The 14,598-nt window shown below is 37.5% G+C and overlaps 2 protein-coding genes across 3 annotated transcripts in view; both read right to left on the reverse strand.

Moving 5' to 3' along the window:
• Window positions 1-11,354, reverse strand: part of snx27a (sorting nexin 27a) — a 43,944-nt gene extending 32,590 nt beyond the window's left edge. For both annotated transcript variants that reach the window (XM_055053668.1, XM_055053667.1), the window contains exons 1-12: window positions 10,871-11,354; window positions 6,214-6,439; window positions 5,488-5,680; window positions 5,192-5,256; window positions 4,483-4,587; window positions 4,281-4,359; window positions 3,583-3,746; window positions 2,951-3,040; window positions 1,937-2,086; window positions 1,614-1,742; window positions 949-1,008; window positions 726-774 (exon numbers count right to left, since the gene is read on the reverse strand). In XM_055053668.1, coding sequence (XP_054909643.1) covers window positions 726-774; window positions 949-1,008; window positions 1,614-1,742; window positions 1,937-2,086; window positions 2,951-3,040; window positions 3,583-3,746; window positions 4,281-4,359; window positions 4,483-4,587; window positions 5,192-5,256; window positions 5,488-5,680; window positions 6,214-6,439; window positions 10,871-11,175 — 1,615 coding nt within the window. In that variant the 5' untranslated portion in view covers window positions 11,176-11,354. The remainder of the gene's footprint in view (window positions 1-725; window positions 775-948; window positions 1,009-1,613; window positions 1,743-1,936; window positions 2,087-2,950; window positions 3,041-3,582; window positions 3,747-4,280; window positions 4,360-4,482; window positions 4,588-5,191; window positions 5,257-5,487; window positions 5,681-6,213; window positions 6,440-10,870) is intronic.
• A 481-nt stretch (window positions 11,355-11,835) lies between these two features.
• Window positions 11,836-14,198, reverse strand: LOC129375095 (ictacalcin-like). The gene is made up of 3 exons (XM_055053926.1): window positions 14,110-14,198; window positions 12,941-13,086; window positions 11,836-12,090 (listed from the first exon to the last, which is right to left on the reverse strand). Exons 2-3 carry the CDS (start codon window positions 13,076-13,078, stop codon window positions 11,947-11,949), a joined length of 282 nt encoding a protein of 93 aa, XP_054909901.1. The 5' UTR covers window positions 13,079-13,086; window positions 14,110-14,198; the 3' UTR covers window positions 11,836-11,946.
• Between the last annotated feature and the right edge of the window lie 400 nt (window positions 14,199-14,598).

Here is a 14,598-nt window from a genome sequence, read left to right on the forward strand (position 1 = left end):
AATTTTTCCTATCCAGTTATAAATCGATTAATTCATAAAATAATCAACTGATCAATCCTGCACTGTATTAATATTAATTCAAGCAGAAAGGATTGAGCTGATCATATGATGATGATAGAAGTATTTTTTAGCTGCGGATGCTGCAAACAATCAAATGTTTGCTAAAGGAATGCCGTTATTGCATGTTAAGCAATAAAACATTTTTCATATTGAATAATTTGTTCATTTGCATCTTTCAATGCATTTCTAATATTGTATTGTTTATGCAGCAGAATTAAGATGAGTGAAGAATACCCTTTTCAACACAAGTTTACTGCTTGTGTTTACTGCACAAGCAGATCACACAAGAGCTGATCAGCTGGCACATAAAATCCCAATAAAACTCCCTGGAGTCTGTGGCAAAAGCATAAAGAAGCTTTTGCAAGGTACTCTAAAGGGTATAAATGTAAACGTGCACATTCTAAGAAAGATACATTTGCCAAATTCCAATCAGTACAATTTCATTTTCAATAAATAACAAATTACTGGTTGTAATTCTCCCCCTTCCTCTGACATTTTAGGCTTGATTCGATACGATGTTGCATAATTCATGTAATAGATGGCTGCCATCGATCAAAGTGGCTCTCAGACTGCATATTCCTGTGCGATAATCTAACCTCTTGAACTGCAGGAGTGCTTTTAACAAACTAAAGTCTGTAATCTTATGAACTTTGAGAACTCCTCACCATTGTTGCTGCAGTTTTTGTTGTCTTTATCAGATTCCTCTTCCTCCACCTGAAAGAGATAAAAACAACACACACGGGAATCAAAAGCTTGACATTTTAAACACAAATCCAAAGGAAAGCATGCGAGGCTGCAGAGAAGAATGTAAGAACATGCTAAGTTTAGACATACAAAGCTGGCACGAGGTCGCATATTTCCCAAAAGAGGAAAGGAGGAGTCCCTTACCTGCTTCCTCCACTTCAGCTCACAAAAGACACGCTCGAAGCATTCATGCATGTAGTTGAACTGTGAGGAGAGAAAACGGAGGGAAGCCTGTTAATGACACTTTCCATTTGCTTATTCATACATACGAGGCAAAAGGTATTATTATCACATTGTACATTAAAGATAACCCCACTTTCCCAACAAACATGCATTTCAAAAAATTACATAATTTTGCACTTTTTAGTGATTGCTATAACTGCAGTCACGCATTTGTTGAGCATTTTTTTGTTAAGTTCTCTTTCTAGGTATTAAGGAATGAAAATTCATATCAGAGAAACACTTTATTTTTTCATTATGTTTGGGGTTTTGAAGCAAATGCCCAATAATATAAGGTAAAAAAAAAGGTAATTTTGATGTTACTGACTTACAATTAAATATTGAGGTGAAAATATTGATAATAATTAACCAATATTTTCCTCCTCTAGTTGTTCCTCTTTCATTATTACAAATCTTGGTGCATTAAGGACAGTGAAATCTTAATCATATTATCGTCGTAAAATAACTATTTTTACCATAAGTTGAATGTCAATCCATCATCTCTGACAGTGAGTACCTTGAGATTTATCACATTTCTAGTAAACAAATAAATGACACAAAACCAGAGAAGATGTAAAACCAAAACGTACATATGGAGTAAAAATCTTAACCCAGCGCGGTTTCTTCTCCCCTCTGGCGTACTCGAAGCAGAAAGCCATGCCTTCCTCGTCAGTGTCCCAGCGCTGCATCTCTGCCCACTCAAAAGCTATTACCTGGTTCTGAGAAAGACACAGAAGGACTAAAATGAAAAATAAACATTCATCTGAATGTCGGAGAGAATATCTTCATGGAAAATCCAGGTTTGAATAAGTCGAGGCCAAACTCCGACACAAATGGAAAAAAAGCACCAAATTTGAAAGTGAGGATGTGAACGCAGGGTCTGCTTTGCCGTTCTGCATTCAAGCATGGTCACCTCCAGCGTGCCATCCTCGGTGCACGCGTGCAGCTTGAAGTGATGGATGCTGATGGCGGTGATGACGTGGCCCTTCCTCCTGGAGTCACAGGAGCAGTGGGGGAAGACCACCTCATTATAGCCCTCGCATGTCCGCAGCAGGCTCAGGTACTAACAAGCATCACAGCAAACAGCAGTCAATATTATTCTAAGCAATTTAACCAGATTAATTCAATGTGATTAAAAAAACAACAACAAAGGTTACACAGAAATAAAAGGAGAAAGTCACAATTTAGGCTAGAAAAACGCTACACACGACATTAAAATGTGCGTAAAAACATAGAAAAATATATAATATTCTTCTAGTTCCACCTCTATCACATAAACTCCTGATAAAATACACAGGAACTTGTTACTGTCAAAGGGAAGTGTGAAGGTCAGTACATTTCACAAGGCACTGCAGTTTGATGTGACATAAACACAGACTTTAGTACTTCAAAAAACTCTAAATCTTAAGAGAATTTTGGCCTAATTTCCAGTGGAAATATCTTAGCACATTTAAAATGAGACAAAGCTACTGAAAAGCAACTTTTCAGACATTTCCAGAACAAGACATTTTAACTTATATTATGGTCTTGTTCCACTGGAAGATTATTTCAGTTATAACTAGTATTTTTATTAAATAATAAGGATTTATTGGATCATATATGTTGCTGAAAAGTTACTTGTAAGTTAGTTTTGTCTTGTTTCATATGCACCAAGATATTTACGTTAGAAACTAGGCCAAAAGTGCTTAGAAACTGCACCAAAATTAGACTAAAAAAAAATAAATTAAAAGATTTTGTGTTTTTGCGGTGACTTAATGGTTCAAACAAATCTGTGTGAGCTTGGTGGTTTTAAGTCTGAGTGAACCATTGAGGGTTGCTTTCTAAACTGTGAAAAGACTTCTGACTCTTTCTGTTCGTGTTGGGAGTGATTTGCCGAGAAGTCCTCCCAGTCCCTCCCAGTAAACAAAGACTGGCTTGTGGTACTGACTGTGGCCATCTTGCGCTGCTCTGCCAGTTTCTGCAGCTGGTAGGATTTGTCCTCCGTTTTTATGAATCCCTTCTTCACATCGTCCAGTGCCTAAACGGACAGAGAGCGCCGATGAAGGGGGGAGAGGGAAGAGTGGCAGAAAGAGACGGAGTTTGGCAAATTATTACATGTTCACAAGGCAAAAACACTCAGTGTGACTGTCCAGCAGCATTTATTTCCTCTTTGCTGTATTTTGATAATGCGTAAATAAAAATATGATTACATGATTACCAAAGCTCTGCTCACAACTTTGCTCAAAGTGACTGCATGATCTGTTTGGTGGCTTACTGAGAACCTCTGATGGGTCACTGCTGAACAGCACAGGCCTCAGGTAATGAACGACCTCACCACTCAGCACACAGCTGTGCGCCGGTTCTAACGGGCTTGTTGCTAATTTGCAATGCAAACTCATAGTGTGTGTTTCAGGCTGCTGTTTGTATTTAGACACAAATGAATGCATTTATGATTTCTTACATAATTTGCCTTGTTAAATTTCTTGTTATTTTAGCTGTGGTGACAAACTCTGCAAAGAACTCTGCTCAAAGGACTATATCCATTTAACCTAAAAAAAAGGTTCAGAGCTGTTAGCACACCTGGTGGAAGCAGTAGTGTAGCGCCAGCGGGTTGTCTCTGAGCAGCTCTTCTTCTTGGACACTGAACAGCCATTTGCGGAGCGCTAAGCACGTCCCAGGAACGGCGGATGTGTAGTTCTGCACATAAAGCTTGTGGGGGAACTCGTTCGGAGCGAGTTTCCTCACTGCAACCAAACCAGGGAGAAGGGAAAAGAATCAGGCCCGTGGCATGCTTAAATAAAAATAAATCACAGCAGAATTACCACAACACTTGCCCTCAGGTAACACCCCCACATTTAGAAGTCTGGCACTCGTATAATAAACTGACTCACACTCTCACTAAAACCAGAGCTTTACGCTGGCTCCCTGTAGCGCAGAGAAAAGACTTTAAAATACTTCTGTTAGTTTAGAAATCACCGAAAGGCTTAGCACCACAATACATTAAAAATCTATTGTTGCATCTACTCTGCATCTCCAGAACCAAACATAAAGAAGCAGAATTCACTTTTTATGCTCCTCCAAACTAGAGTAAACTTCTAGAAAACTGCAAAACAGCTGAAACACTAGATTCATTTAAATCAAACCTAAAAACTCTTCTTTTTAAAGTTGTCGTTGATAAATAGCAACTGGAATGTTGATCAGTAGATATGATGTATATCATATATAGAAATATATAGAAATGTATATAGAAAGCTTTACAACAAATACAAATTTCTCACCAAAAGAATGGTTGATGACTTCAAAAAGAGCAAAGTAGCTTGCCATAATACTGTCCATTCCAACCTTCAGCACTAATGCCTAAAAAAATTAAAATAAGAGCAAAATGAACCCAGTTATTTCTGAGCAGACAGGTTCCAGTGTGTCATTTGCGTGAAGCATGAACTGCTTTTTGCAGGTGCATCAGTGAGCAGCTGCTCTTACCTGGTACACCTGGTCCGTCGTGCTGTTTTTACGAACCCGCACAGAGATGGTGGTTTTGTCAGGCAGAGCTATCCGCAGCTCCACGTCTGTGACTCCATTGTAGTTCTGCACGCAGAAACACAAAAAGTGTTGAGTGTAGAGCTGCATTTATTACAGCTAAAGTTTGTGTGTTACCATACATGCTGGTGTTTTGTCTTTTTAGTTTATGAGTAACTACAGGATTGCAACTCATATTTAGCTTTTTAAACCAAAATTTTAAGATTTTTGCAACAGTTTTGATAACACTCTGGATATTTTAGTACAGATTATTTACACTGATAGTGCTCTACTACTGTTTTTATTATTGTACATGTTCCACAAATTCTGGAATACGTCAGGACTGAAGGTATCTCATCATATAGCCAGAGTTTTGTTCATCAGGAGTCAGGAATCCAAGCTGCATAGTATAGATTTTATACTAAAGGATTCCTATTAGATATCATTATCATTATGTTGCAAATTTGTCCAATGCAGTTCTCAAAAATATTTCAAACAAACTCCAAGTCAATAAAATGCAAGTACATTTTTTTCCATTTTTTTCATTGTCAGGGTAAAAATATAAAAAAGGGAAAGAGGTAAAATTATAAAAAGTGAAAAATAAATCCTCTCATATAAGCAAAATATAGAATACAGATAATTTAAGAATAATGTTAGTAAATATGAAGCGTACCTCATCTGATTCAGAGAGAAACTCCTGCATGATGTCACTCTCCCCTATCACCCGCACAGAACATACTGGAGTCAAAAACAGAGAGAAAATGCATGAGAAAAGCAAATAACTCTAAAGCAGTTAAATATTAACAATACATTGTGTTTTAAATCTCCACAAGGAGTATTTTTCATCCAAATTACACAAGATCCACATGTTAAATGCAGTTTTAGCTCGACTTGATAAAAAAAACTGAAAAGCCAACACACACACAATAAAAACAAATCAAACATTGTGTCGGCTTCGTGCGTTTCTACCTCGCTCCAGGTACTCCTCCAGGCCTCTGCGCCGAGCGTCCAGCTGCTGTTCGGACAGGGAGAAGGGCCATTTCCCAGGAAGCTTTGGGAAGTTGAAGTTTGAGAATTCCCTCTTCAGGTTTTGGTGCAGGATGGCAAACTCTCTGTAGCGCTTCGAGCACAGCTGTCTGCCTGACATGTACACGTTGTACACCTGACAATGAAAGACGTGCAAACTGGCATTAGGGAAAACATTCAGCAGGTGTCTGTTTCCTGAAGCAATTGTTCCTTTTTCTGGTACATTTTAAGAGCTGTGATGATTATTAATTGTGATTAATCAATTATCCAAATGATTAGCTAAAACACAGACTCAAGAAAAGAAAGAAAGAAAAAAACATTAAAGCAGTAATACAGCCAAAACTGTACAAAATGTAAATACATTTTGCTTTTTAGATAAAACACTTATCTAATATATTTTGCCCAAAACTCCTCAAGTGGCATTTTTTAATACTCACCCGGTTCAAATTCATTAAAGAAATGCTTTCTTATTGCATTTTAGGCAATAAATTTGAATTATTTGTTCATTTCTATATTTTGTATATTTCTAATATTGTATAGAAAATGCTAAAGTTCTTCAAAGAAAAATCTGTAGAATAGTCAATAGATTAATTGATCACCAAAATAATTTAGGTGTAGCGTTATACGTTTCATGCAACACAAGTGAGAAAAGGGGTCAGATCTACTCACCACAAACCTCTCTGAGTGCTGCTCCACATGTTTGTACATGGGGATGGAAATGGGCACCGCCTGCTTGTCGCTGTAGTCGTAGTTCGGCTGGATGTCCTCCCCTCCTTCTAATCCATCAGCTTCCTGGGGCGGAACGGACAGAACGGCCAGAACCAGCTCCTTCTCCGCTGCACGGATCAGGTCCACCACTTGCTTATGGGTCGCTCCTTCCACGTTCACCCCATTCCTGGAGGAAGAAAAGTAATTTTTTTTAAAAAAATCAAGAAAAAGACAAGTGAAAAATTAGAGAAAACTCCCATTTCTGCCGTTATGCATCTTTTCTCGTGCATTTAAAATAAATCATGAGTTTATTTCATGTGACCTGAAAGCCAGAATGCAGGAGAAAAATAACAAACAAAATAAGATCACATGCTACACCAGAAAATCTCCGTATTACTGGTGAAACCCTGCATCCATGAATATATTGATGATCCCACTCAAGCCTATTTTTGGCAGGAAAAAAAAACAAACAAAAATACTTTTATATAAATATGGCTGGACCTAATGCGACTATGTTTCCTGGGTATTAAATGGCTACAGTGTGGTGTAAGAACAACACATTGTCCTTCACCGATTAACACAGAGATGAGAGTGAGCCAGGTCAGCTCCATTGTTTTTCTTTCCTTTTGCCTCCCTCTTCTTGGCGTTGATGAGACCAGATGGTGACGGCATCAGGTGTCTCTCTTAACCGTCCACTGAGAACCAGCAGGACCCATGCAGGGCGGGAATAAAAAAAAAAGTGCACAAATCTATCATAACAGTTTCTGTTTATAAATATATGTATAACCGTGTAGGACGGACAGATATTCTAAGAATATCAATGGGAGGGAAAACACAGTCATATTAACTTATTAAGTAATGGTTGACCAATCAAATGGTCAACCATTAACCACAACTGATAACCAATCATTGCTGGTCATTTATTATAACGACTTAGGCTTTCGTTCAGCACCTGACAGATTAACACAAACCTGGTCTCTTACTACAGTACCTAAAATAACAGACTGTATTAATTTTCTAAATTTTGAGTCAAATTATAGGTATACAGACAGAAAACTAAATTTGTAGTATGTCTTCTATTGTGATTATTTTTATACGGAGATATGGCTGCTGGATTGTAGAAAAAAAAGTTAATTCATTCAGAAAAACCTAATATGACTACCCATTAAGTTTCAAAACATTTTGTAAATTATATTACTTTTTCATCATTTTAGCTGAAGTTGAAACACAACAGATGTACATGTAACCTGCAAGAACCCGATTCTTTGAGTAATAAGGATTTATGAACTCATGACTAAATCAGTCTGCACACTGATTTACACATCAATGTATAAATAAACAAACAAATAAAATTATACAAGCCATATTGACTAAATTGATAAATATAGTGAGCCAAGAAATAAAGGCCAGAAGTGAAAATAAAGTGCTTTATTTTTGGAGCAATGTTTGTTCCTGTAAAACTATAATTAGATGCAATAACAGGGTTCAGGCCAAAACCCCTGATGAATTATTTATGCCTTTTGTCATCATTGCAGTTAAAACCGGAACATTTTCAGTCCATGTAAACTCTTTCTTGTACTGCATCATTATACTTGTTGGAATCGTTTTTCAATTCAAGAAAATATATAAATAAAAACAGCAATAACTCAACAAGTAATTATCCTAAATGGTCAGAGATTAATAGAAAATGCATACAGTCAGTCACTGATGATTACTAAGATCTTTAAATAGCATGCAGACACATAATGGCTGTAACAAAAAAACAGAAGAAAAACAAGGTCATGGTCAACGAGAAGAAATAGCATAATGCTTCCTAAAGTTTGTTTTTTTCTTTAACAGTGATGACGTTGTCATACCTAATCAGATGATCCTTGTCTGATTTTCAAAATGGTCAAACTAGTTTAAATGCCACATGATAAGTGTTGGTCCTGTCATGTGACCTGAGACTTTCAGAGATTAAAAGGACAGAAAAACTGAGAGGTTGTGTTGAGAAACACACATTCTGGTGTCTCGGCAAGTTGAAGCAGGCCACGGTTCCTTGTTTTTCTGTTTCTGTTCTTCCTTTTGTCCCTGTTTACTCAAATCAGGTTCATTACAGCATGAGCAACTTGTCTCTGCTCCTGCTGCTGATTTTAAAGCTAACAAGGTGCAACTAGGGAAAAAAAGCTGCTTATGAGTAAGCCATAAAAATTTCACACAATTCAATTCCCACAAGGTTACAGTCCTGTGGGAACAGTGTGAAATTTGACATTATGAGTCTTCTTGTCAACAAATAAGCATGGATTAGTGACTGGTATATTTTCAAAATCTCTACATTTTAAGTTATTCCCAATTTTACTGTGATTTTACTTAAATCGTCTGTCATTCAGCAGGACAATAGAAACCCGATACACTTTTACCACACAATAAACACATATTCAGCTGTTTGAGATTATTTCCAACTGTGAAAAACTTTGACAGTCATTTACTGAAACTAAAGGAGCTCCATCAATTATGTGTTGGTGCAGTTACCAAGCTAAAAGCAACATGTCTGCTAAGGTGTAAGTTGCACTTTTAACACATGCAAAGGAAAACCAATAGTTCAGCTTGTTATGCAGATGCTATATGTTTACAGAAAGCAAAATATGGCTAGATTTGCTTAAGGTCAGGTGTAATAATCACAAAATAATTTGAGAGTTTATGTCTTATTGAAAACAAATTTTTTTATTTCAACTGTAGAAATAAGTTTTACTGCAGTAGGACATAGCAGCAGTAGGACATACTGTTTCTTGTATTACATAAAAGCAATTAGATAAGAATTTTATTAGCATGTTTCATGATTGTTAATAGGGTTGGATAAAACGGCTGAAAAACATATCACGTTGTAAGTATTTCCCCATCGATCAATGTCAATAATTATTGATTAGTTTGTTGTTTTAAAGATTTGAAGTACTGCCAAACTGGTGGTGTGACATTTGCTCTTTTTCAACAGTTATCACTCCACACCGTTGTTTATTTTTACGCAGCTATGAGGCACGGTAGCCAAACCTGAAACCACTGATGCACAAGTTGCTCAACTGGTTGTTGCTAGGTAACCAACGAGCGAGTGAGTTAGTTAGTTAATTGATGCCACCCACCATGCTTGGGTTACTGTAAGAGGTTAAGCAGCTAACGCCAGTCCTCTGCCTACATCTTCTAGAATTCTCTGTGGTTTAATTAATCAAAACGTTGCAAATAACATTGCATCCAGCCCTAAGATTTGTATTTGTTATTTTTCCATGTAATACTTTATGGTGCAAATTATTGTTTGCATTTTTATTTTTCTATATTAAAAAAAATGCTACAGCTTATTGTAAAAAAAAAAAAAATCAGAAAAGAGTCAGTCCCTTTTTTGATAAAACCTTGTTTAGAATGACTGAAACGGAGCTGCTTGTTCACACAGTGGTTAGAACTGTTGCCTTGACACAATAAGGTCCTGGATTTAAATGCCAACCTGGAGTCTTTTTGCACAGAATTTGCATGTTCTCCCTGTGAATGTCTGGGTTCTCTCTGGGTACTCTGGTTTCCTCCCAAAGTGAAAAAAATATGACTGTTAGTGTTAATTGAATACACTTAAATCATTTCTAGATTTGAGTGTGTGTCCCCGTTTCCTTATGATGGACTAGCGACCTGTCCAGGGTGTACCCCGCCTCTGACCCAATGACTGTTGGAGACAGACAACAGGTAAACATGAAGTTACAAGGATAGATCGCCAGTTCATTACATGGCAATCAGAGACAATATTTTAAGTTATCAAAGGAATAAAAAAGATCCAGCTTTTGAGGTAAGAAGCATAGTTTGGTTCAAAATGGTTTATTCCCCAGGATTTTGATTTATATTTTAGTTTAGAAGTCCTCATTGCATAAGTCGAAGAGTGAAAAATACTTATGGAAACATGCAGGATGCTTAGCAGCAAATAAATGTTTGATTACTATCCTGCCATGTACATTAAAAGATAAATCAAAACAAAAACAAACTCATTGAGTGATTTATTATCCATCAGCGTCTGCTCTCAGAAATAAACTCTTAGATAAAACTATAATAACTTTTTAGGAAGTTAACCCTGATCCCAAACAGTGAGATCTGAAAGTAACAGGTAAAACATCATCTGTCTGAAGATGTAAACAATTCTGATGTTGAAGGCTTCCCCTAAAGCCAGCTAGCTCTAAAACCACCATGTTGAGGAACAAAACTACCACCAAACACAAATCCTCCTACCATGCAAGTCAATACTGAGTCAACATGGTTGTTATTTTAATCAAACCCTTTCTAAGGCGCTGGAACATCCATTGCACAAGCGGTTTAGCTAAAAACAGAAGCTACCAGGCTTGCTAGTTAGCGCCAGCTAATCAACATGCACAGCCTGTTGTCCAACTTATGTAAGCTGGTTAGCATTCAGTTTAACTCCCTAGCTAGGTCATTGGAGCTACTTCACAAAATGCTTAACTCAAATGCCAAATATATATGTATATTTAACCGGTTTTGTTATATGGCTACAAGTACAAAAGGACAGTAATGTCACACATACTTCAAACTGCATCTAAATGGGCTAATGAGCTAGCCACAGTAGCTTTTATTGGACGGGTTGACGCTGACTTACACTTCAAGGATCCTGTCACCCTTCGCTATCCCCGCTCGGTCTGCTGCACCTCCGGGTAGAACCGCGCTGACGTGCTGAAGAGGAGCGTACAGCTCCCCGTTGATGCTGCGAAGCTGCCCTCCTTCGCTGACCTGACCGCGAACATTGAAACCGTAGCCAGACTCCGACTTGACGATCCGCACTACCCGAGGACCAGACGTTACCGTTGCTGCGCTCTGGCCCGCGGACGGACCGACGGCTGGACCGTTGAAGCGGGACGCCGTCGGGTGAGCCGGCCGAATTTCATCGCCTCCGACATCCGCCATCTTCTTCTTTTTGCGGGCTCTTAAATCCCCCTCCCCTCTTTTTTTTTTTTTTTTTTTTTTTTTTTTTTTTTGCAGTCGGTGATTTCCAGCAAATTCAAAACAACACTTGAGCTCTGTGCCTTCAGTTACGTTAGCTCCAAACAGACCGACTCTGTTGGCGAGGCCACGCCCCTCGGTGACGTCACGAGTCACAGCAACACAACGTGACCAACCGGAAGCGTCATCAGTTTGTTGCTGTTCTTCTGCAGTTCCAGACAGTAAAGAAAACGTGCGATAAAGCTGCATTAAAAACCTTTTATGTTAAATCAACGCAACAATTTCATTGAGCTGACGTCACAAAATAATAATGTACAGGCTGCACGACTATGGAGGGCCAAAAGTGATTTTAAAGATAAATGAATCATTAAAAAAAACATTTTTGATAAATAAGCAATCAAAATTAAGTATTCCATTATTATCTTATTTCAAAACAACTTATTATTGAACTTATAAATAATTTAAACTGTAACTTTTACTTAATTTACCTGCATCACCTCTAAATTTCTCCCCTTGCATGCATGCAGCTTCCTCTCACAGCGCGTGCAGAAAAACCACAGTGGCACCAATGCCGCTGCAGTTCTCAGATTCATGATGCAAAATGCAAAATCACCACATAGACTATTTCAGAGAAAAAAAGACTTTATTTTTACATGACAAAATCATGTGAATTCAGGGTTGTCTTTTTTTCAAATGGCGGATCTTTCAGGCAGCCGCAAGGGGGCGCTTGAGTTCCTACTGTTTCCCAATGAAGTGCTCATGGCACATCTGAGTGAGGCAGCTGACCAGGTTGACAAACTCACTGAAGTCCACGCTGTTGCTCTTGTTTGTATCCAGGTCCTTGAAGATGCGGTCGACTGCTGACTGGTCATTGGCTTTCTGCGGTCAAAAAACAAAGTGTCTCTCTATTTCTGAATTCAAACGTTATTGTAGTAATCTAATGTTAGCCAGTTTGTCAGAACAGACATACACAGAGAGTGCCTTGCAGCAGTATTTTCTACAATATGCTGTCAAAAAGTATTGCATTGTTGTGAAGTTGAAGAAAAATAACACTTGATTAAATTAAAATCGGAAAATTAGACCATGTATTTCCATTCATCTCCTTCGTAACCAATAGTTGCCACGTCTACAACCTCAAATATTTTGGACATTTTGAGATTAAAATTTACTTTAGGCTTAGTTAGGCATCAACTGCATACATATATTATTTTTATATGATGCATCAAAAATGCAAAAATGTATTTTGTCATTCATTATGATTGATTTGAGCTCAATGATTTTGAACAAAAAGCCTTTAAAAAAAACATTTTCAAATTTCACATAAGTATGAATGTGAATTTGCTTTGATCTAAGCCAGGCTATTGTAGCTCTGGCTGTATCTTTAGGGTCTTTCTCCTGCAAGAAGGTGAAGTCATCCCTTTTTTTCCACATAATGTGCATAAAAACAACAGAATATCTATGTCAACTTTCATTGAGTTTGTTGGGAGCAGTGATTTTTACAAACTAACAGCTGCTGGGAAGGAGATGTGATGCAGCCGCTATGTGTATCTGGGATGCCTTCTTATTTTATCTATAAAAAAATGTGAAAACCATGTGTCTTTTATCTTCTGCTCCATAATAAGTACAATACACTGAAGCGTGTGATGGTAACGTGAAGAAATATGGAAAATTTCAAAGGTTATGGACATTTTTACAAGGCAGTGTAACAGTGGATCGTGGGGTCACTTACACACAGCAGGTCTCCAAATTCATTCTGCAGAAGCTCCTTCAGCTCCTCCTTATTCAGGGTGTGCTTGTCACCCTCTATGCTGGCGTATTTAGTGAAGGTGGTGATGAGGAGGGCCATGGCCTTCTGGACGTCAGACATGATGGCAGCTAGTTTTTGATAAAAGTAAAGAGAGAATGTAAAAAATAGAAGAAAAAAATAGTGCAGAGTGTGAGTAACTGAACAGTGATACATTTGTTGGAATCTTATTTTACTCTCACTCCACAGTTTGAGACCGCAAGGCAAGCATCGATATAATCTGTAAAATAATGAAATGAAATGCACATGAGCTGAGCTGGTGATTGGTATCATTATGTTTTTCACTGACTGTGTTTTTCCTTTTTGCTTTTCCATGGAGCTGGATAAAAATACACCCTGGGTTTCCACCTGGGCCCCTCCACTCTTATGTCACGCTGGTCTCTAACACAACAGAGTGACATGGGGTCGTTGATATGGTAACAGCTCCATCTCTGCAGACTAACCTGACCTGAACATGTTGACAAATAAAGAACCTTGCATATTATTGATGCTTGATGATGTTTTTATTGTTTGATTTTTGTTCCATTGCAGGTCTGTAAAGGTTTTGCTGAACCAGCTGTGGTTGCATTGTGTCTCCTCCCTGGAGCATGGTTAGCAGAGGAAACTCTGCCATCAGAGGGTTTGTAAGCTGATGGGAATTGGGAAGGAAAAGGACACAAAACCAGTGCAGATTTTTCCATTTCTTCTGCTTGTTGTTTGTTATTTGAATGTAAATCTGTGTATATCTGTGTAATATAGAAAAATTAAATGTTGTTCTGAATGGCTGTGTAGTACAGTAAATGTAGCCTGTAGAGCATAAACAAGATGTAGGAACTCAGTTTTTTCATTGCAAAACTAATTTTTAGTTTTGTTCAAAATTGTGCAGAAAAGTAAGATCTGACACAAACCATAAAGATTAGACTGAACCATGACCATTTCTAAATTAAAGCAAACAAACAAACATAACAAAACCCCAAAATATTTAAATTTAACAAACCAAAAAAATATTTTTGTTTGCTAAGCTTTAAGTTTCAGATATATTATTTGAAATACATTTAAAGTAAATACTGAAAATAAAAGCCAGATAAAGAAAATCCCTAAGGTTTTTTACTCACCCAGGTTGAGATGGCAGAAGATTTGAACGTGACGGTGAGTGTTTTATGAGCTGCAGGGATACAGAAATGGCTCCGAATGATGCTTTATACATCACCGCACCCTGAATCCTTGCCTGCATGAACACTCCTCTTAACTCCAGCCACTCCTCCTTTACTTTTCTTGTTTCGCAGATGTTTTTTTTTTTTCAACACCACTGAATTATATAGTGTAGTGTGTTTTAAAGTCAATAAAGGAATACCGGTACACCATTTAATTAAATGTACCTCTTTCAATTGGAGTTCACTATTTGTTTTTTTTTTATTATTTAGGAATATCCATATCCAGAATTTGTGGATTCCTCTAAATCGTTACTATTATGAAACTAAATGTCATGCTTAAATCATGATTGTCCCTCACTTGAAGTTTTTACATGCATAAATTATAACATTATAGACTTTGCTATGAATATTTCTGTGCTCTAACTTCTCGACATAACAAACTTTGGTCCT

Source organism: Poeciliopsis prolifica, unplaced genomic scaffold, assembly GCF_027474105.1.
Source record: "Poeciliopsis prolifica strain line A6 unplaced genomic scaffold, Auburn_PproV2 SCAFFOLD038, whole genome shotgun sequence".
Taxonomy (NCBI): Eukaryota; Metazoa; Chordata; class Actinopteri; order Cyprinodontiformes; family Poeciliidae; genus Poeciliopsis; species Poeciliopsis prolifica.

Excerpts from the sequence above, each read along its gene's own strand:
- LOC129375095 (XM_055053926.1), bottom strand. The coding sequence starts at position 13,078 with ATGTCTGACGTCCAGAAGGCCATGGCCCTCCTCATCACCACCTTCACT. Across the intron at positions 12,091-12,940 it reads AATTTGGAGACCTGCTGTGT|AAAGCCAATGACCAGTCAGC; the intron begins GTAAGTGACCCC and ends TTTTGACCGCAG.